Source organism: Betta splendens, chromosome 5, assembly GCF_900634795.4.
Source record: "Betta splendens chromosome 5, fBetSpl5.4, whole genome shotgun sequence".
Classification (NCBI taxonomy): Eukaryota; Metazoa; Chordata; class Actinopteri; order Anabantiformes; family Osphronemidae; genus Betta; species Betta splendens.
In genome coordinates, this window is record NC_040885.2 from 14502614 (window position 1) to 14530507 (window position 27894).

The following is a 27894-nucleotide window of genomic DNA, read 5'->3' on the forward strand; positions in this document are numbered from 1 at the left end:
TCTTTATTTCCTCCTCCACCTCTTATTCATCCTCCTCATTCTCTTCCTACTGTTCCCTCATTTGCTTCCAGTCCTGCTTCTATTACCTGCCTCTCCCCTCCCTGTCACGCTGACACTGTTGCCCTTCCTCGCTTATCCCGTCTCACACCTTCTCCTCCGCCACCTGCTTTGTGCCAAATCCATCAAAACGCTCGAGGCTGGTTAATGGCTGGACATGTGTAAATGCACTTAGTCTGTCGCTAACGAGACTTACTTTTAATTTGTTTGCAAACAAGGCAGTGAAAAACCGCATGCAGCCTTTAAGTGCGCCGCTTTGGAAAAGGATGACACTCCTGACATTTGGGGAGGAATACGAGGAGGAATAATAATGTGAGGATGATATTTGTGAAAGGAGATGTGCTCCGCTCTGGCTCCGAGCATGTTCATTCATTTACTTTAACCATGCAGCGACCGAGCGACTCTGAACAGCGGCGTCGCCGCTAAGTGGAACAGAGAAGGGGAGCAGCTGGGCGAAATTCACCTGCCACTTCCAATGTGGATCAGAAATTGCACTCACACTAGCAGGTCTTCGACAGTATGGGGCGGGGGGTGGAAATTAAGGGAAACTGGAGGACGGAGCGTGCTGTGTCCATACAAATCATAGCCAGCAGATTGAATGGAGGCCGGTGATGGAAAGAGGAAACGGTCACATTCTTTGAGACCTGCTGCGTTTGATGGACAGGGTTTCATGCTTTGCTGAAGATGAAGCAACGGGCGTGACACTGATTTACGGCCAATGTATGACTGGCAGATAAGCTAGTCTGCGTTGTACAATAATTACAAGAATGAATCAGACCCTGAGATGTTTAGATCACGTGTTTGTTTAAGGGTAAATAAAAGAATTTGAACCTTCTTTACAAAGATGCCTTCGTCAGTAGATTTCAATTAAATGGAATCAATGAAACATTTGCTATATATATATGCAGATATGATTAGTTTATTGCCTAACATGCACTACTCTACAATATTGTGCAATATCTGACTTTAAAGTAATTTCCTGAGGAGCTGATCTTTGCATTTGACCCTCGGGTGGAGACACTGGGTCTAACGTCAGCTCAGCCTTCGGACGCTCACATCACAGCATCACATTTTGATCATCCCGGCGTCTAGTGGAGCTTATTTACCGTAATTATTCCTGAGGTGCCCGCCTGTCACCCCCCCTCCCTCCCTCCCCTGCTCCGGTCTGCTCGCTGACAGCGTTTACCCCTGCATGCAGTGACCCGCTGCCTCGCAGGGAGGCAGTGCTGTGTCGTTCTCCAGGTCCGCCCGGAGCCACAGGCGGAGAGTGTGTGAGAGGCTGCTGCTGAAAAATCTTTACAGCCGCTGTAAAAAAGCAGCTTATTGTACGCGGACGCTGCTCTCCATCCGTGCCACACCTCCGCCGAGCCCATCAATAAGCCCCGGACTCTCGGCCGACCCGCGGTCCCGAGCGCCGGCCTTGTCAGGACGCATGAGGCCGCGTCAAAGGAGAGCAGGAACTTCCCATGACTGAGGGAGAAGGTGAAGTTTGATGTGCAGTCCGGCGTCTCGGGATCGAGGCCGACGCTGTTTATTTAACAGGACGGATAAAACACAGCACGACAGAAGATAAAGGTCTGAGGTCCCAGTGAGTCTCATGGATTAATGAGCACCAGGCGTTATATAACACTACTAGCTACACAGGCTGGTCTTCACACACACAAACACTGTGCAACCCAGATCAGCTCATTTTAAAGGTGGCACTGTGAGGCAGGCAGCAGCTGGGCCTGGCCATGAGGGAGAGACGTGAGGCCACGTCCCAGTACATCCATGCAACATTAATATTTCAAAACTGTTTGTGTTTGGGTTTTTTTAATGGGGGGGGGGGGGTTTATAGACTGGCTGGCTGGGTCGTTGGCCTCCGCCACACGCAGCCACTTGAACAAAACAGGCGTGTGTGTGTGTTTCTGTATCTGTGCAGGGCAATGGTCGTTGTCTGTTTGCTGAGGCCAGTGTGTGTGTGTGTGTGTGTGTGTGTGTGTGTGTGTGTGTGTGTGTGTGTGTGTGTGTGTGCTTTAAGTCACGTGTTACTGTCCACTGCTCAGAACAGCCTTGTTGCTTTTTCTTTCTGTGTTTCCTGCACTGAAGAAAGGAAACTAAATGTCCAGTTTACATGTTGTGTTTATTAATATTCAGGATTTTACAATAATTGAAACTGAATTTGATGATGTTAAAAAAGAAAACTGTAAACTCAATTGATGTGCTTCATTTGTAAACGTTTGTCACGATAAGGATTTTTATATTTAAAATTCTACTGAAGAGATCGACTGTGACTTAAATCGAGTGTAAATATTTGCTTAATCATCTCGATGCCCTCGTGACAAATAACCTACATGCAGTTGTGAACGCTGTGGTTGCCAATAAACGAGAGATGCTGTGCGCCGTGACGCGCTCGTGGAGACTCGCTGAGAGAAAGAGAGAGAGAGAGAGAGAGAGAGAGAGAGAGAGAGAGAGGGAACGGATGAGGTGAGCGGGAGATCTCGCTCCTCCAAATCAACCAGTCAGTTTGCCATAACACTGGAAGCTCTGGTGATCTTCACTAGATTCCTCCGCTGCCTCCAGCTTCCACACTGACTTCGCCTCCGCGCAAACTTCCAGCGCATCCCCAGCATGAGCGGAGACGCGCCGCATGGACGTGCCACATGAGGCGGATCGGGGAAACTGACGCCGCCGCTCAAAGTTTTCTCCGCAGAAGCCTCAGTGACACTGACCGAACCGGCACTCAACTTTAGGCGTGTCTGCTTCTCCCACACCTTGACCCGACGCCTGCTTGGGATTGCCTGGATTGTGCCGTGTGTATTTTTATGCTCAGCCGGGGAGACTTGTAGTTTTTCGGGGTGGTCCGCCATAAGGAAGGTGACATGCAGCTTCTCGGTTGGAGCCTAGTTGTCCTCGGCCAGTGGATCCTACACAAGGTGAGTTAAACATTAGATCATTATCACGAAAAATAAAAAAAAACATAATTGGACGCTGCGTTTGCGCCCCTTCCCTTGTCCACCTTCAGACATGCGTGTGTGATTGGTATCAAAAGCTTTTATTGCCTTATAAATGATTCTTTAATATCATATTCACACTTCGTCTTGCTGCATTTTCTATGGTGCTATAGTATAAATAATCTGCGTATGCACATTTTCACAACTTGCTGGAACTTCGTTCAAAGTTGAATCCTTACCTCCACCCAGCCTCTTCATGTGACTCAGACTGTAAACACGCAGTGAAATGCGCTATTTGGCACATTCCGCTCCATCTGTGCGCGACTTTTACCTTTCGCTCTCCAAACGCGCAGACTCCTGCCGTCTTGCGCGCTTCCCCCCTTGCTCCCAGTTCTGCATCCCTCCTTATCTATTTATCTCCGTGGGCTCCCAGCGACTTCCTCTAATTTTTCTTCAGAAGTTAAACACGCCCGTGGCTTGTTTTATTATCTCGGCATCGCTGTGCCAGAGTTTGTGCGCCTGGTTCGGTGGCTGCAGCGCCTCATTATGCGAGGATAAGTGTGTTGCGTGCGTGTACGTGCGCGCTCACTTCTCTTTGGCGCTTTGCGCATTGTGTAAGGGTGATTTCCCGGTTGCTTTGCACTAATAGTAAGTCTGTACATATTGTGTGTGGAGCCCCACAACGTAACAATGTAGAACACAATGCAGCAGTGTCTCTGCCCAGCAGATACTCACTCTCTGTACTCGTGTCCGCCCTCACAAGAAATGAAAGAGAATAAAAACATGACCTTTCACCGCTTCTCTGCTGCTCCTGCTTCCTCACCTCTACCTCAGTCCTATTTTTTTCCTCTTCTGCTGCTTTTCAATATCGTTCCCTTCACCCCACTGATTCTCATTAAAAGCCATGCATTCAACGTACTGAGTTTTAAAAAATGGGGAAAAAATAAAAATAATAAATCCCTAATCCCTGGGCTTTGAATCAGCTTTTTTTCCCCCCACAAGTTCTAAAAAGTAGCCCTGAGGTGTAAACCAATTTTTATTATAAGAAGCATATCATTTGATTCAAGTGACAAACAAGAAGTGAGGGAGCGAGTCTCCACTGCTAATAGAGTCGCTCTGTGGCCCACGGTAGCCAGCCTTCTCTCCGAATGCAAAAGGCAGCGATGGTGGTGGCTGTGTGCGATCTGCTGCTTCCCTGCATATTGGGGTTATGTTGCATTGAGACGGGTAATAACAGCTACGCTTCTTTTGAAAATGGAATGCAAATCATTTCTCCTGCAGAGTGAAAGTGCAACTGGGGTTTAGGAATTAGGATCAGCTCGGTATGACATCATCAGTGTTCTTTGAGAGGTGTGCGGGTGGGGAGGAGGGGGGCTGGGGTCGTTTCTGAGGACTATATGTATGATTTGACAAAGATAAAATGACAAGCGACATCCTTGGAAGCGCGATTATCTTGAGGGATTAGGAAGTGAAGAGGTAAAGAAGGCAGTGAAGAAGTGGAGACAGGTGATGAACTCAGGAAACGGAGAGGAAACTGCAGCAGGAGAAAGTAGAGAGGAGGAGAGAGAGGGTAACATTAACCATCTCTAACTTAATCTGGTGGTCTCTTTGAAGAAGGACCATTATCTGTAGTTACTTAGAGGCCTGTTAAAGAACACTTACAAGTGTGTAAGTGAGTGTCTGCAAAGGAGCCGAACAGACCACGTACTGTATGAAAAGGACACTAATCCTCATAATTATTCATATTTTCCTTATAAAAAGTTTGCGTATGTTTCTATTGATTATTTTTGAAAATACCTTCTAAAAAGTGGATTTATTTAACACGCTGGGATTAGAACATTTGGTGGGTGGGATCATACGTCTGTATTTAAAAAAAAAAGAGAGAGAGAGAGTAAAGCAAATTACGCTCCCAGTGCATGATGTCTAATGCTGCAATATTATATATTTTTTCCACCTTGTACTTTGAAATGATATCTACAGTAACAGCACTACAAAAGGAGGGGAGATGTGTGAAAAGCTTCTTTGCTGTTTTATGCTCCCAGTAGGAACAATAGCATTAGCCGGCATCTCAACCTGACAAAATCCTCTTATCTCCCCCTATAAAACAACCACTGTAGCTCTATACCCCAGGGATGTTACAGCAACTCAGTCTCTTTAATTTCATTATACATAGTCCTACCTTCTTTGCAATTATATATTATATATTCTGTACAGCTTTGCATTTCAATCCCCTCTGTGTGTCACAGTAAAATGTGAGTGAGAAACAAAGTCCAAGGTGTTTCTGTGCCTGACGTTCGTGCCCACTTACTCACATATATCGTGGAGGTAAGTCTGCACCATCAGAACAGCAGGACTGTTCAATTTTTATTTTTTCAGCCACGGATTAAACCAGGTGCTCGGTGGTTTTCCTCCCACGCTCTCGTCTGTGGATCATCCTCGCCGTCAGACGTTTTCCAGCCACTGCCGGACTGTAATCTGCGCAAATTATACTCTCTGTTCACAAACCGATTAGATTTGTAATCTGTGGAGTCGCGGTGACAGAAGCAATCAAATTACAGCTATATCTGCTGCGTTGGAAATTGCGCCCAGAGATCAAAGCATTATTCAACCTAATAAAAAAGTGGCACAGATTCATGCAGTCTTTTAATGGATTCTAACACGGTTTGCTTAAGGTTAAGCAACAATCCATTTTTATTTAATTTGTTTTCTCCCCTTTCGACAGCCCTATGGCCCATTTTTTGACAACCCATTATTTTAAAAATGAGTCCTCACGTGGTTGGTGCTGTGAATGGTTCCACCTCAGGCTTTGCGTTGGCCTCAGGGAATTTGTAGATTTAATTCAAACGTATGAAGATGTCACGTATTTTGACTAATGTGAAATAAAACGCCTTTAAACGCACGTGAGCGCTGCTTTTGTACGGGGCTGTTCAGGTGATGGAGCTCCCATCGCACAGATAACACACCTATGGCATAAAATAGCATTAGGGTGTTTGAACTGGATAAAACCTTAAAGGTGTGTTTAATACATGCTTCATAATGTCAACACTGTTCTACAAGTGCAAGAATATGTAGTGATAAAAAGGCTGGAACAGCAGTGCATCGTCTATGAACGTTTGTTTGATGAACAGGTTGGAGAGTCAACACCGTACATGTGTTTACGTTCAAAACAAAGATTTTTTTTCAGCAAATGTATTTCTTAAAGTAAAAAAAATCCAATATTTTCATGTACAATTTCCAAATGTAGTGCAAGTGCTTTACATTTGTACTTAAACACGAAAAATAAACATATTTTATATGTTTTGCACCAAAGTTATTTCCTGTGTTACTCCTATGGTGGAGTAATAGCAGCCATTACACTGTTTTTTTAATGGTGAAAAGTCATGCTAAGTGTGACTTAACTAATTCAGACCTTCCTACAGTATGTGACATTTTTCATGTCTTGTCATTGTTGCCAAAATAAAATCCTGAATTTCAGAGCCAGTGCTTCTCTCATACTGTTTGATATCAGCCGCATAGGCCAAACCACCAATCAGCTTAAAGTATTAATGCACAGCGTGTGATATGCGCATTCAAAATGTGCGATTTTCATCTTATTGAGGGGACAGTGTTTCTCAACATATGACCTGAAGTTCTACATTCATCCCTTAAATACATGTACGTGAAAATCAGTCTCATTCAGAGTCAGTACTTGTTGACTCTTCTTCTTCGTGACTGCTGCGTGCTGGATGCCGGGCTCCGCGATGATCATCACCGCTTGAAATTCATCACAACCTGTGAACTTCTGCTCATCATCTGTGCCAGAAACTTTGGCATTGGACCTCGGCACAAACCAGAGAAAGCGCGTTGAAAGTGGCACAGTTATCAAATGCATTCGCTCTAATGCATTCATGCACATTAAAGTTTGTGGTAAATAATAAGAAAAAGGAAAAGTTAAAGAATCACCACTATAAGGATAGTTTAGTATTTGATCTGAGGGCCGTAAGTATCTGTACAGTTGAGTTTTATTCATTCCATAGTCTATAAAACGCTGTAGTGGATAAACTCACCAACCGTCACTGCCACCTTTAAATACTCCCTGTTAAAGTGCTTTTATTGTCTGATGAAGCGTTTGCTCAGCGCGCGTGCCATGTCTCGGTTGATTTTCATATTTACTGCACAAATGTCTACTGAAAATACAGAACTTTGTATGAAATCGAGTAAATTTCTCTGTTTAATTTTACAAACTAGCCTCCGGCTGTCAGTCTCTTTGGTTTGGATTGACTAGACTGTGAATGCCAGATGGTGGGCTTTCACATAACTGCAAATAAGCCTGGCAATTGGTTGATGCTTTTATGTCGGGAAGAAAAACATGGATGTCAGAGAAACAGAAGCAGACAACTTGAATGTAATGCCCCGTTTCCCGTCTCATGTGGGCTCCAGTGATGTTCCAGAGAGCTGGAGTTAATGTAAACTGGTGAGCACAGTGCATTTTAGGTGGCGACAGCTTGTAGCAACATGACAGTGTGCAGACACAACATCATGCGGTGCCATTGGCTTTCGTTCAATAATTTCCTGTGTTTAATGGCTTAATTAAAATTTTCTTCATCACTGGAGAAAAACAGAGCCGGGCAACAAAAATGAAGCACTCGACGTCTGAATATAAACAGGTCACACGCAAACTTGAATCACGTTGATACAATGGCACAACGTTTGAATTTTCGCATTAATAGTGTTAAAGTTAAGTTGTGTGGAGGAGTGGGTTGTCCTGGGTCGGTCCACAGTCCGGTGCCAGGGGCGGGTGAGGACCCATCACTGCCACTTGTGTGCTCATCTCAACACAACACGTCCAAAGACGGAGCTTTAGGCTGAAATGACGACGGAAAGCTCGGTGGGACGTTGAATGGGGTTTTCGGAAGTTCCCGTGTTATGGGGGGGGGGGTCGGCTCCAGTGCATCACTGAACTGCCTTTCTGCCCCCGCCCTGGAACTCACCAACCCAAAAAATTGTAAAAACAAATCCAGCTCCGCCGTTCTGTTCAGTTTTTCTCTCACTTCTCTCACACTTTCCACCATGTTAATACTGTATGTCAAGAAAGAACTTACAGGTTGTGCCTTTGATCAGACATTACTCTGACAAGTACTGTACAACTACTGTATACATTATAAAATGTGTATTTGACAGTGGAGAGGAATAGTCAGGCCTGACGGGAACAAACCGGGCTGGGACAAATGCAGAGCATCAGCATCAACACAGTGTCCTTGAGCCAGACCCAGCTGGTCCCAGTGGAGCTGCTCCCTGCTCGCACCAGTGGTGAGAGGCAGTGAAGGTTTGGAACCTAAGCATACGATCAGTGACGTCTCCATCCGTCCTCAGTGAAGCTCAGTGGAGGCAGTTTCTGCCAGACTTTTGTTCTGTAATTTTACCTCGCACTGATTTAAGTTCCGTGTTTTCCTCTGTTTGCTCTCCTCCTCTTTCTGTCTCCTCTCTACTCAAGCAAAGGGAAGGAGGACGAGGGCAGAGCAGGCAAAGCACATATGGAGGTCTAGGTCAAGATAACCGCACCTGATCTGTCTCGAACTGAGCTCTACCCACACTGCAGAACACACCGGCTGCATTTTAATGCATCCCCACCTACCGATATTACAATAGCGCCGCGTGCGATTCGCCCGGCCTTATGGAGCTATCGTGGAAAATTGCTTCCGGAGAGGAGATGTGTGTGTGTGTGTGTGTGTGTGTGTGTGTGTGTGTGTGTGTGTGTGTGTGTGTGTGTGTGTGTGTGTGTGTGTGTGTGTGTGTGTGTGTGTGTGTGTGTGTGCGTGCAGGAGGGGGGAGGTGGTTTTGAAAAGGGAATGTCTGCCGAGACGATAACGCCTGAAAAGAAATCAATTTGAAAATATTTCCTGTAATGTGTCGGTTATAAAGCCGTGTGTGACACAGACGAGCACGCGGTGAATGGAGACGTGATGAAATGATCCACAAGCACTTGCACACACAAAAAGTCTATAACCAGGAGTAAAATGAGGGAATATGCTGCACATTACCACCTAATTGTTCAGCGTTGTCATGACGAGGACGGAGCACAAATAGTTTCCCTGTTATACATCTATTACTGGGAGGTTGGAGTACAGAGACTCTGCTGTGATTTACACTAGATACATGTTGTACAATCTGATTCCTTATTTACCTCACAACGGCAGCACATACTGTATTATACTGTTTGCATTGTTTCTAGACCTGCTGCCGGTGGTTAGTGAGTGAGTTGCAGTAGAAGCTCAACTGTGCTACAGTATAATTCTAGACGTTTTCCTCCTGACTCTGTGATTTCTGTTTGTCCAGTTCAGTCATTTCTTTGCTGTTTGTTTGCAGAACCTCCACCAGGGTTTTGATGTTTGCGTCCTGGTTTGCTGGGCTTAATGAATAAAGCAGCAGACGGAGGTTCTGGGTGCTAAGTGGTCAGCCCTACTTTGAATCGCTTTATTGGTTTTGCTCCACTTCGAGCGTCCCCCGTCGTCCCCCCGGCGTGAGCGCAGCGCTAATGTCTCCCCCTCTCTCTCCCCCTTTCCTGGCTGCGAGGAGCGAAGCCGAGCTTTGGAAATAGCTCACATCAGAGGGGACTCTTGGCTCCCGATGACGGGCGCTGTGTTTGTTTCATACATGCATGATGAGCGGCCCAGCTCTCGGCGGGTTCCGCCAGACATGGCCCGCGGTCAACGTGGTGCCCCCGCCCCCCGCAGAGGAAACACGCCGCGCTTCATACGTTCCGCTATTTGACGCGGCCGCGTGCGATCGGATGCGTTCACGTGCGTTTACTGGTGCGAGAGACAAGCGTGTGAAGTGAACTCCGGCTCAAACGGAGCATTTAATTGTGGAGGCAACGCCGGAGTGTGTGTGTGTATGTGTGTGTGTGTGTGTGTGTGTGTGTGTGTGTGTGTGTGTGTGTGTGTGTGTGTGTGTGTGTGTGTTGCATGCGAGCGCACATAGTTAGACAGCCGTGAATTATCACAGCAGCACCCGATGACTAATAGTTACACACCTGGGGGAGATATATAGAAAAGGATTTTGTGCATGTAATGGAATATCAAAGCGTAATCCAAACACCATAACTCACGGTGCAGACGGCAGCGAGCGCTCAGGGTCAGCTCAGCGTGAGGACCCTGCCACAGACGGGCCGTGAAGGAGGAGTCGCTTCTTATCTTTTTTTTTTTTTTTAATATCTCCAGCACGGCTTGTAATGCATTAATTCAGACACGCGTCGGATTTATTGGTGAACTGAGGAAGAGGAGAAGAAAGAAATCTATAACGCATCTAGAACGGTGACCCGGTTGGAAGTGAAACGAAAGCTCTTGCACAAATTCCGCCAGACGTCGTCGAGACGCGCAGTAACAGCGTTGTTAGCGTTTCCGGGATCTTCAGGAGCGGCACATGTCGCTCGATTGAGATCAGGGCAACGCAATCTGCCCGTACGTTGTGTTGCCTGTACATATTGTTGTGCTGTTCTCAGACTGGAGCCTAATGGACGGCGGTCAGGAGATTTCAGCTGAACCCGAGCGCTCGGGCACAGAACCCTCGCACCTCTCTCGCTCTATCTCCTTGTCTTTCTCTGGCGCTCGCTTTCATCTTACACCTTTCTCACCCGACACCTGCCTGTCAAAACCCTCACAATCGAGCCTCTATCCCTCACTCTGCTCCTCTCGTCTCCACCGCCACTCTCCGTACTGGCCACGCTGGGCCTGCAATTACTTTGCCAGTGTTTCTGATTAAAATGTAGGCCTTGAAGAAATAAAATATGTGAGAAGAATTTCATAGCGTGAGCTTCTCTGATAAGCTTGTGCCGATGGAGACGAAGATTTGCGTTTTATTTTGCGTTTTTTTTTTCTTCTCCTGGTGGTTTCTGGCTTCAGTCGCCATGTTTCTCTCAGGGTGTTTCTGGATCAAGACATGGCAGTTCTCGCTGATGAATTATATAAAGTCTCTGCTTGATTTTTAGTTAATTAGCCCATGCAATGGAGAAGCGGAGGGGGTGTCGGGGAGACTGATGGCATGAGAGAATGAGTGGCGCGTGTGGAGGCATGTGAGGGTAGACGCTGCCGCCTTCAACTCGGTCCAAGTTGGCCCAAAGGAAGGTGCTGGGGAGCCAGTGTAGGTCAGGGCTGAGGACGGGGGGGGGTGGGGGCTGAACTCGCGGCAGAAGAACCACCTCACGCGTTCGCCGTGCTCCTCGTGCCGGGCGCCGCTCACACACGTGCGCTCGCTCACGGGTCTCGCTGCCGCGTGAATTATTATTATTTTATTATTTCGCGGCTGAATCCGTTATAACTAACGGCAGCCGTCCGGCCATGAAGGGGCCTCACACCCACCTGTTGACATAAGAACGATGCATAAACACATCTGACTGACAGCAGAGATCCACGGCCGCCGCTGCTGACTCATCGGAATGAAGCGATGATAGCATCGTATAGTACAGTAAATAAGAACCGGGCATCAAATAAGGATGGAGATGAATGAACCCACTGGATTAAACTGCTTCATAGCGGGGTCTTGATCAGAAAACTGGTTTCCCAAGGCATCAGATTTGCTGGAACGCTTGGTCCAGGCCTCCACACGCCCGCGGCAACTCGACCCGCCAGTGACGGTGACATAACGCGGCGTCTGCAGAGAACGAGGGCGGGAGGTGGCAGACGGGGACAGACACATATGCTGCGCTGGTGCGAGGCTGGACGTCGGGCTGCAGAGGGCAGCGCGTCGGCGCGTGGACCCGAGAGGAGCGCGGGCGCTGCAGAGCTGCCGGAAACCGGCGTTGTCCCCGGAGGACCGGGCCGGGAACGCTGATCTTTGGGCCTTTGGGCAGAGGCGCCGGTGTGACCTTAGACGCGCGTCTGCTGGACCGAAATGCGTTGCATGAATGAATGCATGAGGTTCGACTAACTCCAGTTTGAGAGGCGAGGACAGCCGCCGCCTGAGTGAGCCGGGTTCATTTGCAGGCCCGGTCATCCAGGTGGACGTCCTGTGATGGCTGCACCGTTCCTCTCATTCTCTGCTTCAGCTTTGGCAGCAACAAAATGCTGCTGATCCTCAGGTTCAACCCATGCTGCTTCCTTTTTTATTCGTCTCCTAGCTACATTGTCAAAAATGTTTTATTTAATTTGTCTACATTTTTCTTTAATTAGCAGATATAGTTTACAGTACATGATTTCTAAACTATGGTAGCCAGAAAAGTTCACATTTCTAAATATCTAGATATCATCATGCTCAAAGTGTGTCTACACTGAGCATGACAGTCATGTAGAGGTCAGCTGATTGGCTCTTAGTAGGAGCCAATGGATGAAGACGTCCACAGTCCTCCACATCATCATCAGTTTCACATAAGCACCACTGCCTTTTAACATTGCAGTGGTTAAACAGCAGCTCAACGTAGCCCGTTCCTCCTGAAGCTCTCTCTCTCCCGCTCTCCTATGTTTCCACCAACTTCTCCCGTATTAATTTCCTTTCTACTTTTTCTGCGCCGCTCCGTGTGGTGGGGTGTTTTCTTGTAGTGCAGATAAGGAGGCCAGTGTGATCTGGTGTCTCGCTTCATCAGACGGCGGCGTATTGAGAGGCTGGCGGTGTGTCTTGATGGCCTGCTGGGCTACATAAATCAAACACATGCACACAGAAGGACAGAGGGAAAGAGATTAAAAAGATATCAGCGCGAGATTGACTGTCCCGTTGCCTTGTAAAATACACCCCCCAAAAGGTTTCAAAAACATGCTAGTCTATGTTTACCTGTGCAGCAGTCCGGACCTTGAGCGAGCGAAGCCTCGTTTCAGAGTGACACGCACTTAATTTATGGCGTCGTTTACTCGCCGACCATCATTCTTGCGATCAACCTGAAGACTTGACCTTAAAGCAATAGAAAAAATGATGTGTCCACAAATTTCGCCCTCACGTAAGTGTTTGGCTCAAGGTTTATCGCGGCTTACACATCTCATCAAGCAGAGCAATTTGTATTGAACTGGTGGTGCATCATTTGGGCTTTGCCATATCCATGAAATAGAGATTAAAAAAGACTTTTGCAAATCTACGCTGCTGTTTGTGTTGTTTTTTTATTTGTAATTTTCTCAGATGTCGGATGTTTTTGCAGATGCTTAATCTGAGGTCAGTGTTTTGAACAAGCCCCTGAGTCTCATATCAGTTCAATAACTCTCATACCTCCCTATTTTCCTGCATTTTATATCAGATTCACGATCGTTGCCATTTTTTTTAAACGTCTTTATTAATATGTATGTTTCAGACCACATTAGCATTTCTGTACCCTCCTATGACACCCCTGCACCTCAGCACCTCCGTCTTCATGCACATTGCCCCCACAAAGAGTTCTATTTTGGTTAGAATTGATTTTCATCTGTGATAACAAATGTTCTTTGTTGCGATATCTACCCACCCTCCCATTTTCATTTACCACATCTGATGTAGCAAAGATTAGATTCTGTTGCCAAATGGTTTAGTTAATGATTTCATTCTTTTTCTTTATTGAGATCTCAAACCCCAGTGTCTCCTTTCCACTCACATTTCCAGGGTTGTAGTGATTACATTCTGTCGCCCAATAATTTTATACTTGTTTTATAGATCCGGCTGAAAGAGATGTCAATCCTTTAAGTCTGTTTTCCTGTGTATGTAACACAGGGTTTGTGCTGCACTCTTAAAATTGATCTTCTTTTCTTTTTACATTTAATCAAGAAAAAAGGTGTAAAATAGCGTAGCCTGAAAGCTAATGTAAGAACATTAACTCCACAGCACACAAAGACGCTCTCCAGAAACAGGAAATCAGATGAATGGTAGATTTTCATAAATAAATAAATTTTGGCCCAACTTGTTTAACGAATTACTGTGCAAGAGCTTCTTGTTCAATAAAGTACAGCCCATTACTGTACATAAAAACATCTAAGGTACTTTTTTATTATGTTAAAAAATGTCTAATGTCTTTTATTTAGCAGATTTCTTCAGACATCATTTTTGGATGTTCAGTTGCTGCAGTTTGTAGAAATTAGTTTCAGCTTCACTTTCAAATAAAACTGACTATGTGGATTTTTAAATAATTTGGGAAATAGGAGTATGAGTATTCAGTTTAGCTTCCAATAACCAGCTATTAGGCATCATTGATAGGGGCTGTGAAAAGCCTTACTAAGACCACAAACAAATCAGGCAAACACAGAGTGAGCTGCTGGCTGTATTGACTTAAGGGCGTATTAGCAAAGCTAATACTCATTGTGTTTGGATTGTTATGTTCATGGGTTAATTGTCCCTCTGAGACCGAACAAACTGTAATGAGAAGAACTGTGCAAGGAAAATACGGTGGAGATACTGCATGATGAGTGTGTAAGACTCCAGTGCATGGATCCCATTACTACAGAACGTACAGTATCTGAAGTATTACTGTGCTACTGCATCTCAGCAGTAAGAATATTATAATAGAATAGTATTACTTTAAAATATATTATTCAACATATCCTACAATTGGCAGAGAGCATTTGGTTCTAATCTTCTGTGGTATCCAGATATGCAAATAGATAAATAACAGTTTTAGACAATTTCTTGTAGACAAATTTATCATATATATTAATAGACATTGTTTATTTCAACTTCATTAAATATAAGGGTTGAAAGACAAGTTTTCTGTTGAAACATTTTCAAATCAAAACAAAATTAACCTCATCCCAGATATGTTCTTGTTTGGACTGACCCTTACCTTTTAATAATAACATAACATTGTGTGTTTTAAGGGCTGTCTCGGTGTCCAGTTTGTGGATGCTTACAAACAGAATGAAATATGGATACACATAATGTGAATATTTCCCTTTTCCTGAGTTGGTGCATCAAAGGCAGGAATGAGAGTCGTAGAGCAACTTGCGGGTGGAAGATGCGTAATGTCGTTACTGATTCAGTAAGCAGATGGGGTTGTCAGGAAGGATGGAGCAAGTTAAAGAGGGGGAGGAGGAAACCAAAGAAAATGGCAGCTAAAATTAAGAAATGCCACAAAATGAAATAAAGATGAGTGCTCCGCTGAGCCACAGACTGGATATGAGACAACGTTGTGAAATATACATGGCTGGTGAGCGAGGTGAGCGGAATGCTAAGCTCTACCTGTAACCCTCCACACTGATCCCGATCCTGAGCCTGTTGATCATCCCAGAACATTTAGGGATCAAGACAAGTACTGCGATCTGTCCAACGGAGGCCACAACATGCTGAAAGACGCGGAGTGGAGGAGACCGTCTCTCCATATTTAATAAGGTTTGCTGTTATTTTTTCCTGTGTGTAATGCCTTTATTATTGCAGAGTGGCTTAGCAGTGAAAGCTATTGATTGTGAGCCTCGACAGGCACCGAGTGGAGGGAGACGGAGGATGTGAGCTGTTAACGGCAGGTGATTTGTATGTGTTTCAAAGAACACGTTCGTTCCTTGTCACATTAAGTGTTATTTTCCAGTCCACCTTCCTCCAACCAGGGCCGCGCGTGTTTTCGTCGGTGCTTTTATTATTTATATTTTACTAAAGTGGAGAAACAAGACGTGGCATGTACAGTAAACGTATCAACATGGCAGGTGGAGGCCGGGAAATGTGTGGATTTCCATCCGGAGGAGGCAGAAGAGGGCGATTCCTTGGGTTTAAAGGCACTGCATCCGAAAGAGAGGCGTTAAATATATGTTACATTTTGTACGGCAGCAAATCAGACGAGATGAGAAAGAAACAGCAAGTCTCACACTGCGATGATGCTTAGTTTGAACCTGCTCATTTACTGCCTCATTTACACCTTTTTCTTTATTTGACCCTTTTACTCCATCAAATACAGTAAACGCGCATCAGGAGGAAGTGGCAGAAAGCTACACGGGGATGAGGGGTGAATGATTACGGTGCTCTTCCTATTCTTAGCCTTTCAGTGGGGGAGCAGGACTAATGATGCTTTCTGACCTTAATGCCTGGCGCTCAAGGTCGGCCCGCCGCTGATGCATCGTGTGCAAGGTGTCCTGGAACGCCGAGGAACGCTGCCAGATTGAGTTTGTCGGTGTTGCGGTCGTTGTTGTCGTTGTCGTCGTTGTTGTTGTTGTTTCCGGTGACTTTGCTCCAGAATTTATCGCCGCTCCTCCTGAAAGAACAACAGATACAATCACAGAACAAGGAATTTGTTTCATGCCGTTCTGCCACCGCTCGCTCTGTGAGATGCACTCTGGAGTTTCCAAGTCGCTATACGCACTGACAATTTCACAGTGATGCTAATTAGACGTCTACACGTTCAGTCCCATAGTCACGATGACGGTGTGAATGAGAAACGGTGTTTGGAAATGCAAAGAGAAAGGATTTTCCAAAAAGGCAAAGCAAAGACAAAAAGGACAGGAGGGACAGGAAGGAGAAAGCCGATGACGAGGAGGATGCATCCAGGAGGAAGGCTAAACGTTGACGAGAGGGAGGGAGAGTCAGCCTGCCTCACTTGCTTGGATCATTAATTTGTGTTCTAATTAGCAGGAATGCCACAGTTGGAATGTGATGCCTGCATAAGGACGGAGCGTGTGTGTGTGTGTGTGTGTGTGTGTGTGTGTGTGTGTGTGTGTGTGTGTCCTGTGTCTATGACCTGCCCTGGCTCCAAGTCTCCTGGCTTGTTAGAAATGACAGATTGACGCTCTCCTGCAACCCCCACCCACCCATCTGCTCTGGAAGCGCGCCAGGTCTTTAGGCCCATCTTGTGTTTACACCGTGCGTGTGTGTGTGTGTGTGTGTGTGTGTGCGTGCGTGTGTGTGTGAGTCAGTTTACTCCTGTCATTGTAAGACTGTGTGGATCGGTCGTGGTGCTTTTGTTTCATCCGTGTTTTAAAGCCAGGGCTCCGCTGGATTTGTTGTTGCGCCTCTTTTAAAGCACACGTGGTCCAAACTGAGGCCGCGCTCAAACAGAACACGGCGTTGACTAAGTCGTGCTTGTTTGCTCGAGATGCACATTAAAAGTTTTAAACTCGGAAACGGCCGGATGCCAGCCGGCGAAACTGTAAATTCAGCTAAAACTGATTAAGATTCCCACCTCCGGTAGCGGCCGTGAAATGAGAGGCAGCACTAGAATCAGATCTTTATAGGTCACTGTTCATTTCCTGTGTTCTCTCACTCATCGTGGATAAACTGCTTCAGCCAAGCTTTTCATCAGCTGTCCCCTAGATTTTTTAGAAAACCCAGACGGTGCAGCGAGCCTCGTCTCCCCAGGGCCTGAAAACATTCATTTAGATAGTGCCAATATCCAATCTTCCAATACGTTTCCTTTGGACATATCTTTAAGAAAAAAAAAAAAAAACAGGGAGAAAAATGTATCAGCGCTGATATCCTTTAGTCAGCGACATCGCATTTATAAAGGCTGTGTGTGTGTCTGGTGTGTGTGTGTGTGTGTGTGTGTGTGTGTGTGTGTGTGTGTGTGTGTGTGTGTGTGTGTGTGTGTGTGTGTGTGTGTGTGTGTGTGTGTTTACTGAAGCTATTCCAGTGAAGCATCTGGCCCAGGGACAGAGGCGAGCTGCCCCACACGGTAATTGAACCACAGATCCTGCTGGACTATTAGTCACCAGTCCTGCTCTGTCCAGAGCCTTTTATCGGCGCTGAATCAACACAAGCCGCGCGAACGAGAGCGACTCAGTAATACAAATGTCGCCATCATGTAGTGGGGGCCACGTTTGCTTTCATACAAATGCGATGCCTGTGTGTGCGTGCGTGCGTGCGTGCGTGTGTGTGTGTGTGTGTGTGTGTGTGTGTGTGTGTCTGTGTGTGTGTGTGTGTGTGTGTGTGTGTGTGTCTGCACATCTGGATGCTGACAGTGAGGTCCTGACCCCGCAGGTGCCGGTGAGGCGGCCTGAAGGGCAGCAAAGCGCCTCAGACGTGGAGGGAGGCTGCTGCCCCTCTAAGACGCTCCTCGCCTGACGGAGCCGCGGCGGGCAGGAAGACAGAGCGGCACAGGGGGACGCGGGCGCGCTTACGTTTACACCCGGGGTTGGCGTGACGCAAATAACTGTGGTGGACACAATTGTCTGTGGAAAGACAATCCCGTGTTTCTCATTTCGCTTCATATCTACTTTGATATTGGGTCCTGGAGTGTGAAACCAAGTTGAATGATAGAGGACCACGGTCTCCGGAGGAGGGCGAGCGAGGAGGAAAGGGGGAGCGAGGGAGCGTGTGAATTAATACTTGGAGCAGTTCTGGATGAGCAGAGACACTGACAGCTTCTCTCGCTCCTCGTTCCGTCTCTTCCCGTGCTCTCATTCCGGCTCTTTTTGACTCCCGTTCGTCTCCGAGACGGCGTTCCGTGAAGTCCAGCGACGCTAAACAGCCGTCGGGCTGATTCGGTTTCCTCCGTCCACCCTCCCCCCGTCTCGCAGCCCGTCCTGGGGCACAGAACGAGAGCAGGACCGCTGGTCAGCACTCTGCTTTTCTGCGTCCAGATGGTGGATGTGAAAGATCCCAGTTAGGGGTCCCAGCGCTGCGTCCTTGAAGCCGAGTGATTTATACACCGGCAAAGGCATCCGAAAGGCAGGAGAGCAGAACAAGTTGCTACACATTATGTGAATTCGCGTATGAGTCGTCGTCGCTCCTTCATCTGCATTTTCAGCGGCGTCTTCATCAAATTACTCTCAAAAGAACCGCGTCACGCTGGAGCTAATCTCGTGATTTCTGTGCAAACAATAGCGGAGCAGCCTCGTCCCTTCAGCCTCAGCAGCAGCTGTGCGTGTGTGTGTGTGTGTGTGTGTGTGTGTGTGTGTGTGTGTGTGTGTGTGTGTGTGTGTGTGTGTGTGTGTGTGTGTGTGTGCATAACCTTGAAGTGAACAGGGGAATGTCGCCTTGCCCTGCTGGCAGCCTCTCTGAGAGGGTTTATTCATTGGCACCTCCCACTGTTTTCTCTCCAATTAACTCCACCATCAGACCCAGTGGAGACGATCGGCCCCCGAGCCGGACCTTTACCCCCCCCCAGGTTTGACCCTTGCCCTCTCTCAGACCCGCTCAGCCTAGGCCCTAAAAACATGGAGAGCATCCATCGCAGCAGGGGAGGAGACACTCAGTGTTTTCATCTTTGCTTAATCATCCTATTTCATCCTGGAAACCTGGAGGGAGAGAAGCTGGGAGGCTGCTTCCATTACAGCGGCATGAAAGGAATGTGGGAAGAGTGGAGGTCAGGATCTCAGGTTTAGAGAGAGGACTTTAGGGAAGTACAGTATTGGGAGTTAATATACTGGGAGTGTGTGGATGTGTTAGTCTGACTGAGAAAAATAACAGACATTGTGTATATTTAGAAAGCTTCATGTGGAACCTATGACCAGACTCAGACTGTGGCAAGTAATCAAGGAAAGTAGGAAGGAAAAGAAGAGATGACAAATGCAGCCACAATGAGAGAAACACATTAACGTACGGAAGAAAAGTTGAACGCACAAGAAAAAGAACAAGAGAATTATGGCAACGTTACACTTCAAAGTGAACAGATGTAACATCCTCAGTGAGTCTTGTTTACACAAAGGCGGCGCATTAGTCAGACAGACACGGGACGCGAGCGGAAGGCGGCCTGGAAGGAAATCACATGAAACGGGCGGCCGCAGGTGGGAAGTGAATGAACGGGAGGGGAAAAAGAGAGAGAGCAGGTCTTTATTATGGTGAGTAACTTTGACACGCTCGCGTTGCGCCCAGTGCCAGTCCATCCGTCATCCAGCTCTCCCACTGATGAGCGCTGGAAACAAATCTGAGGAAGCCGGGCTTTATTTTGCCGCCTGGGTGACTTGTCGGAGTCGTCACAGGCCCATGTGTCCCCTGCCTTCCTCCCCGGCTGACGTCTCCCCGGATCAGTTTCACCCGCTGGGAACGCGTGCGTCTCCCCCTCCTCCCCCCCTCCCCTCCATCTCGCCTATTTGCTATGCCTATCGCTTTTTTTTTTCCTCCCCTCCTCTCCTCCGATTCCAGTCCCTTGTGTTTATTAAATTCTTTATTTATCTCAAATGTTTCAGCTGTTTATCCGTTGGCTGACTGAGAGCGCGTATCCATCTCTGCTCGATAAGTTGTGAAACACAGAGGGTATCAATCACTGTCACTTAGCTGCTCAACACGTCGCTCATGCTGCCACCGCCCGAGTACCCCGCACCTCCTCCTCCCAAGCCTTTTTTTGCTTAGTCTAACCTTGAATTCAAACTATTTCAATACATAACTCTATGTGAGAGTGAAGGGTGTGTGTGTGTGTGTGTATGGGGGGGGGTGATGAGGACAAGTGCTTTTTTGTGCTTTTGCAATCTGAGTCAAATATATGTTTACACGTTTCCAAATGAGAAATCCAGGAGCGGAACGTCACTTCTCATATTCCCGGTGCCCGTGGCTGGCTGCCTGCTGCAGCGGCCCCTCCAGTAGTTATTTAGATGAATGATTAAAGTTAAGGCGCAGCCAGCAAAGAGTCTCCCCGCTCTTATTTAAGGAAGAATGGGAGGCCTGTCATCTTTTGATGCATTGCCTGCCATCCCGCATGCAAACGAGACACCCTCACTCCACCGGCGCGTCCTCGCTCCCCCGCTCCCTCCCTTCCCCTCGGATGGGTCCCCGAAGAGTTTCCACAGGTGATTGATCAGGCGCCGCCGAGGCATCGCTGGAGACGTGCAAGAGGTTCGGCCACCCAGCCAGCCGGGGGAAAGGCTTATCCGTGGTGATCAGTGAGATAGGGGGGAACAAGGGGAGGCGACTGCACGCGGTTGATCTATGGCTGAAGTCAGGGCCCCTGAGAGCCACATCTGACGGCTTCATAGATAAAGCAAAATGCAGTTAGCGTTAACTTCCTCCATCAGGCTGCACAGAGGGACGTCAGACGGGCTGATTGCAGGTCACTAGTTTTAAATAGATGAACACAGAGTTAGGGCCGGAGTCTATGAAGCTCTAATGTGGTGGCATGAGTCTCTGAAGGTATCAAATCCCTCATCAATGTGCAAAGAAACAAAGAGGTTTTGCAGGATTGTGGCATTTGTAATATTTCAGTTTCATTTTTCATTAAAAGCATGAATGAAGACTCCCACACACAGAGCTGGTACCGCACTGCTGCTCAATCTGTTAGCACTGCTTCATACTCTCATGGTAATTGTTCTTTCCTTTGGTTAATATCGTACATAATCCAATAATCCAACCTTGACTCAGTAAAGATGCTGCTTACGAGACAGCATTGTTTAAAGAACTAACACATATGAGTGTTCATCCTTCCTACTATGAACACTGAACAGTTTGGGATTTTTACCCTAGTCTTGTTACAGTCAATCTGAGGCTATAGGAAGCTGTAGACTTGAGGGAGGGATCCAATCCCAGCTGTCATGGGTTAAAAGTCGGAATACCCCTTTAAACTCCACACAGACGGATACACAGGAGCGTTGAAACCCGGCTCCTACTGGCTGTGAGGCGACCGCGATGCCACCGAAGAATAATAATATATAATATATGAATAATCACGTTCCTGAATTCCTTTCCAAATTCTGAATTCCAAAATTTAGAAAACGGGCCTCACTGCACTGCGTTCCTCCCATCATAACAGAATTTCTATGTTTCCCTCTCAGTCCAATCTTCGCAGCTCACAATATTTTGCAATATTGTGAGCATAGTACAGTTAAGCCAGTACACTGTACCTTCATAAATCCCCTCATGTAGACGTCAGATGGCAGAAACAAAGCTATAGAATTATTTCCTTTGTTCTTTTCCCCCTCTGGCTTTAGATTCTGATTCCAAACGTGTTCTATAGTTTTATTTGATGTATATTCGTAAAGATTATTCTAAGTAAAACTTCATGATCCACCTGAACACTTCTTTAAAAATGCTTTATCCCTTCTTAAAGCAGAATTATTTCAGAGCTGAGCTGGTCCTCGTGAAACAATATTACAGATATTACTTCTCAAGAAACCTCTGATTATTCTCTATGGGGTGAAGTGATTCTCATTTTTGTCTTATTGCACTCATAATCTCACTGTGTGTCGTATATATATTGTCTTTTTACCTTTTCCCTCTTTCTTTGCACCTTCGCCTCATATTGTCTTACAGACCCCTCTGCTTTCAGTACACTCGTTCTCTTATTCGTTTTCTTCTGCTTGCCTTATGTGTTATCTGTCTGGGCTCCATTTCCTTGCTCTCTGATACTCCCTGACTCAGTAGCTTTCATTTTCATGATAATCCAGCGTCACCACTGGACTGCGAAATCGCTTTTACTGCCTTTTCTTTTGCTCCCTTTTCCCCATCTCTCTCTCTCTCTCTCTCTCTCTCTCTCTCTCTCTCTCTCTTTCTCTCGCTTGCTCTCCATTTTCCCCCCACTGGTTTTATCTTTTTTCCTCCTGGCTTTATTTTGCTTTTTGTAATTAAATGTCATTTTTAGTTCTTCTGGGTTCTTTTTTAGTTTTAGATGATGGGAGAAACTTTCTTTTATTGTGTGATCATCAACAGCGTGAGTCGCTGCTGGTAAATTGTGAACTTGTGGGAGCCACAGTGCCAAACTCGTGTTATACAATGTCCTTTTAATTAGGCTTTATTTGTTCTATTTGTTTGGCAAGTTGCTTCCTTTAATAAGGTGCAAATGACACCTTAGTCCAATTAGCAGATGGACTTATCCCAGTGTGTCTCTTGACAGCTCCATCCACAGACATCCTTCCAGCGGATCAGCACTCACCAAGCAGCTCCTCCATCCACTCCCTCTCAGGGTCTGCTTCTCGTGGGCGGCGCTTGCTTCGTCCAGTCTGTAAATGAAGATTTGGTTCACACTTTCCTACAAAGTAAACCAAACTGTTAACGTTTATTATTATTTGGCAGATGATTTAACATAATGAAAATAACCCTTAGGTGCAGAGTTTAGTTAAAGCTGAAAACACGGACATGAGAGAATATATGAAGATGATCATCTTACTGGTCACAACCCAGACAAGATGAGTTTAAGATGACTCTCCTCTGGATAAACAGGGATTTCAAAGCAAATACATAAAGCTTCATGGCATCTTGTCCTGAACAAATGTCTTCTAAATGCACATATTTACAGATCCTGTTGGTCTTCTGCATGTATGAATATGAGATAAATCTGTTTCCAGTCACAACCAGGCAGCAAGCAGTAAAGTAGCAGAAGCAGGAAGTTAGGAAACCAGCTGACACCAGAGCTTGTGGTTTGTTGTTGCACATTTGACTCTTGTCTGTGGCAACAAATCAATGCATCCTGGAGCAGAGATGGAAATGAATTGATTGTCACCAATAAAACTCCAATTAAACAAGGAAACAAGGTTTGCGGGCGCTCGTTTCATCAGTCCATGGGGAGGGAAGGCAGGACGGGAGGCAGGAGAGGGAGTCACATGGGGCCTGGGGAAGGCAGCGAATGAGGTTCCTATTGTCTGAATCCTCTCACTGTCAAGGAAGAGAGGAAGGTATGGTTTAATGTGAGGGTGAGCAAGCTGCAGACGGAGGATCCGATACAGGATGGATGGAAGGAGTGTGAAAAAACACAGGCAACCGAGGCTCAACGATTGATCCAAAGCTTCCTTAATGATGAGAAAAGATCTTAATTGCGACGGCGCGCAGTCAATTGGAGAGCGTGTCTGACGCGCTCTTCTTCGATAGGTTAGCGTGAAGCCCTCCTCTGCACAGCCTGTCTCTCACCAGCGCATCCCGTCACTTACTGTACGTCTGTCACGCCGCTCTCTGTTCCAGCCGCTCGTTGGGACGATCCCTTCGATTCATTCTCGCCTTGTACTTCCAGGTGGTTTATAGGCTTCCCATCGAAGACGCAACTAAAGATGCTTTTTGCTCATATGAACCTCTAAATGAAGTTAAAGATGATTAATGTTCCCCATTCTTAGAAAATGTACAAGATCTCCTTACTCTCTCCTCTCCTCATCTCAGTTCTCCACTAATAACATTTTCTTCACCATCTCCCTCTATCTCCCAAGCTCTGTAATCTGATTGTTCCCCCAATGATTGTGCTGTTATTGAGTTCCCTGGATCATACATATGTATAAGTCCAACACAATACTTAATCCATCTTCTGCTGTGTCCTACCAAACAGGAAACTCATTTCTAAATTGAGGAAACACTAATGTAAAGGTTCCTCACCTAATGCTTCACTATTTGGGGGACCTTAATGGGCTGGAAGCTCTAACTGATCTCAGGAGCGATCTCGCTCATGCTTTTGCATCAGCTTTTTGCATTAAACATAGCTTCAGTCTGCCGTGGCCTGTATCCATCAATGTCAGAGGAAGGATGGGGTTAAAACGCTGCATTATTCTGTGCATCAAGCTTTTCTCGTTGTGTTGCTCAGAGTGAAAGCATCATGTGTTTGTGAACATGCGCCGTAGCCGCCTCCTCATCACCCCAGCAACATCCCTTTGGCTGTTGCTGCAAAACGCTCGGCTCTCGCTGTAACCTGAGCGAATCCAGGCTCGGGCGCAAGAAAAGCACCAAGCTGTATTTTTCAAACTGCAGCCTCCTCTGACCTTATTGCAAATATTTACTGGTTTGCAAAAATTCTATAGCTTATAGATTTCATGTCAGGAGAAGAGTATCTGATATTTCATCTAACAAATCCTCACCTTTTGAATGGATTTGCTGTCAAGCACAAAAAATCTCCTATTTATGCTAATTGGAAGTCCATCTATTTATTGGCTTGTTTTGGCATTTTATTACATTCGTGGTACAAAAGAAGAAGCTTTCTCTCCGCACTCATCACCCTCTACTCAATCGATGTTTCTTCAAGGTGCTGACTGTCTGAGATCCCCCACCCCCCCACCCCTCCCAAAGACCTCAGACCCTGGCATAAAATAATTTCTGCGCCCCATGCAGTTGACCCCGTAAGTTAGGGCGAGGTTCACGGGGCGATGTTGCTTCTGAAGATGTTTAAGGATTATGATGATGGTGCCGGTTCGAGCTCTGCGCCATCAGCTAGAGGAGTGATTAGGGCTGCACCAGCAGAGTGTGAGCCTGACAGATGGCAACACATGGAGCTGGCTGACAGCACTGCTGACAGCGCATTCACAGGAAGTCCCTATCTTGCATGCACTGTACGCGCTGTTTGTTGCTGTACTTATTCTGATGTTTCTCCGCCGTCGACTGTAGCCTATTCCGACTTGTCAGCGGCAAAGTCAAAGTCAGCTCACAAACAATTTGCAGACTTAGAATTCGCGAGACCACTGCGTCGGCCTCCTGCGATGGCACCAGAACAATTTATTTATTAACGCCGTGTTGATTTTGGTGGTTTAATCTATTTCTTCGGGGATCAATACGATTTCGGGTGCTTTCTCCGAATCCGTCAGCTGTAGTTACAGAATCGTCTCTACAGTCGCGAGAATGAACGACTAGCAGTTATAGACACATTAATTGAAAGATTAGGTGCGTTCGAAGTTTTATTGAGTGCTGCACTGTTTCCTAAATAGAACTATGGGGTTGTTATTAGGTTGAGTGACTGATGAAAGACGTGCTTGCCTGTTCTGCCGCCCTGTGTGTGAATAAAGGGAGACAGAAACAATCCCTGCATGAGTACAGACAAAGATCTGATCCTGTAGTTATTGCAAATTGCTACTTTCATTTATTTATTTGTTTGTTTTGCATCGTGCGAGACCTAATCCAGCTGCACCCTCAGGGGAAGTGCATGTAACCCCTCTGAGTGGTTGTAATACCTCTCCTTGTCACTTTGTGACAGCTCGAAGTCGGAATGCATGTAAATGCGTGTGTCGACATATGTGCATGCGGATGGGCAGGAGGATGCGAGCCTGGCAGTGATGTGATTGATGAGACATGAAAGAGAGCAGGGGAAGATTTCCAGTCAATCACTGTGAATAACCACCGAGGCTGTGGATTAAAGGCAGAAAGCTGTCTGACCAAACAAAGGCTCACATCCATTACCTTACGTGGAGAGTTGTTTTGCTCTCTGGAGCAACACTGACAACAAAATTAAAGTGCGTTAACAAAAATAGACAGTTTTGTTTTCTTGAATACAGGAGATGAAACATAGGAACATCTAACAACTCGGATGATGGTGGAAATAAAAATCGTGTGAGATAAACAGCTGCCACGGGGCGGCCGGGGTTTAGGGCCACAGTAGAGTTTTGGTTACATTTTACAGAACGCCTCCTTCAACAGGATGTGATGTCCCTTCCAAAAAATAAATCCGTTTCAGAACCTGGTCAGAGTTTGTTTAGGGTAAATGAAAGCCAATGGCCGTTTTCTGTGATTTTCTGTGTCCATCTAATTAACAGATGATGATCACACTGTTTGGGCCACGTCTGAAACATGTGATGCCAGTTTTCTAGTTCTGGGGAATGTGTTGTGAAAATACAAATGTTGTCTCGTATCTCTCTTTCTGGCAGGTCCAAGGGTTGGAGAAGCAGGTGGAGTTCTCAGACCTGGGCCCGGTGGGCTCAGTGGTGAAGACCCTTCCCTACGGCATGGGTGGAGGCCCATCTGGAGGAATGACGGGAGGAGTCGTCAAGCCTCCCTATCAAACCCGCATCTTCTCCACTTCTATCGACCAGACGCCCATGAAATCCAAGCCGCCCACCTACAGTTTCTTTAACCCGTATGACTCAGCCCGGAACCAGTCCCTGCTCCTGGACCAGACAGGCTACCGCTCTAAGCGCAAGCCTCCGCTAAAGACAGCCATGAAGACCAAGAAGATCTTTGGCTGGGGAGATTTCTACTTCAATGTCAAGACCATGAAGTTCAGCTTGCTGGTAACGGGGAAGATTGTGGATCACATCAACGGGACGTTCACCGTTTACTTCCGGCACAACTCGTCCAGCCTGGGGAACGTGTCGGTCAGTATCGTGCCACCAACCAAAGTAGTGGAGTTTGAGGTCCTGCCGCCTCAGCAGCTGCACCCCCACACCCAGCAGGACGTCCAGATCCACGAGACCCAGCAGTCTACCATCGACCCCAAGGAGGCAAAGACCTTTAACTGTCGAGTGGAGTATGAGAAAACCAACAGGTCCAAGAAGCCCAAGCCCTGCCTGTATGACCCATCTCAGACCTGCTTCACAGAGCACACCCAGTCCCAAGCTGCCTGGCTCTGTGCCAAACCCTTCAAGGTCATCTGCATCTTCATCTCCTTCTTTAGCATCGATTACAAGCTGGTTCAAAAGGTGTGTCCGGACTATAACTTCCAAAGTGAGCACCCTTACTTTGGATAGGCAACGAGACTGGACATAAAAGAGAATAAAGAGACAATGTTAATAATGATGATAATAGTGATAACGATGGAAACGATAGTCATATTGATTATGATGAAGATGCGGGGGACATTTTTTGGGGCTCTAAAGTGCTGTGACTTGTGGATTTAAATCAAGTATAATCAGAATATTGGACGGTTAGGATATGGCTGATTTCTCTGACTTATTTTTCAACTTTGTATTCATTACCTTTTCGTTTTTGTTTGGTTTGTTTCTGTAAATAATGTACTCAACCTCAGCGAACCCATTGTTTTGGACCTCTGTTATTACGTTTTTGCAGTTGGAGAATCAGGTGAGAACAGCTGGAATGGGTGCGATGCCCTTCGACTCCTGGGCGAGCCTCTGAGGCCGCTGTACTGTGCCGTCACTGCATGGCAGACATAAGGTTACGGTAGACTGACTGTTAATCATCCTCTCAGCTCTACATTTCAAACCCTGGATATAAGAGAGTTACATGTATGAGAAATGCTATGCTGGATACAATATACTGTATGAAAAAGCACATTAAAATCTCTTAAATGGTCTGTCTTTTACTGGGTGAATGTGTTCCTCCGGAGCAAGAAGCACAACTGCAGGGCACAGACTTTGCAGCATGTTCGTGTTATCTAACCGAGCGAGAACACCATTATGAGTTAAGTTACACTCTCCTCTGATTAGGAATTTAAGCCCACGCTTTCTGTGAAGATATGGAGTTTTAATTTTCCAAAATGTACTGACAGAAAGTTGGTTATGGA

At 46.3% G+C, this 27894-nt stretch overlaps 1 protein-coding gene and 2 long non-coding RNA genes across 3 annotated transcripts; 1 reads left to right on the top strand and 2 right to left on the bottom strand.

Annotated features, from left to right (window-relative positions):
- Window positions 1-2160: 2160 nt before the first annotated feature.
- LOC129604192 (uncharacterized) lies at window positions 2161-3954 on the bottom strand. Its single transcript, XR_008694876.1, has 2 exons — window positions 3230-3954; window positions 2161-2963 (listed from the first exon to the last, which is right to left on the bottom strand). It is a non-coding gene; the product is annotated as an uncharacterized LOC129604192 (long non-coding RNA).
- On the top strand, window positions 2834-27684 carry LOC114855884 (neurexophilin-2). The gene is made up of 2 exons (XM_029151397.3): window positions 2834-2972; window positions 26303-27684. The coding sequence occupies exons 1-2, from the start codon at window positions 2919-2921 to the stop codon at window positions 27119-27121; spliced, it is 873 nt and encodes a 290-aa protein (XP_029007230.1). The 5' UTR covers window positions 2834-2918; the 3' UTR covers window positions 27122-27684.
- Window positions 12073-16394, bottom strand: LOC121202240 (uncharacterized). The gene is made up of 3 exons (XR_005897716.2): window positions 15915-16394; window positions 12732-12848; window positions 12073-12594 (listed from the first exon to the last, which is right to left on the bottom strand). It is a non-coding gene; the product is annotated as an uncharacterized LOC121202240 (long non-coding RNA).
- Window positions 27685-27894: the final 210 nt, after the last annotated feature.

Excerpts from the sequence above, each read along its gene's own strand:
- LOC114855884 (XM_029151397.3), top strand. The coding sequence starts at position 2,919 with ATGCAGCTTCTCGGTTGGAGCCTAGTTGTCCTCGGCCAGTGGATCCTA. Across the intron at positions 2,973-26,302 it reads GCCAGTGGATCCTACACAAG|GTCCAAGGGTTGGAGAAGCA; the intron begins GTGAGTTAAACA and ends TCTTTCTGGCAG.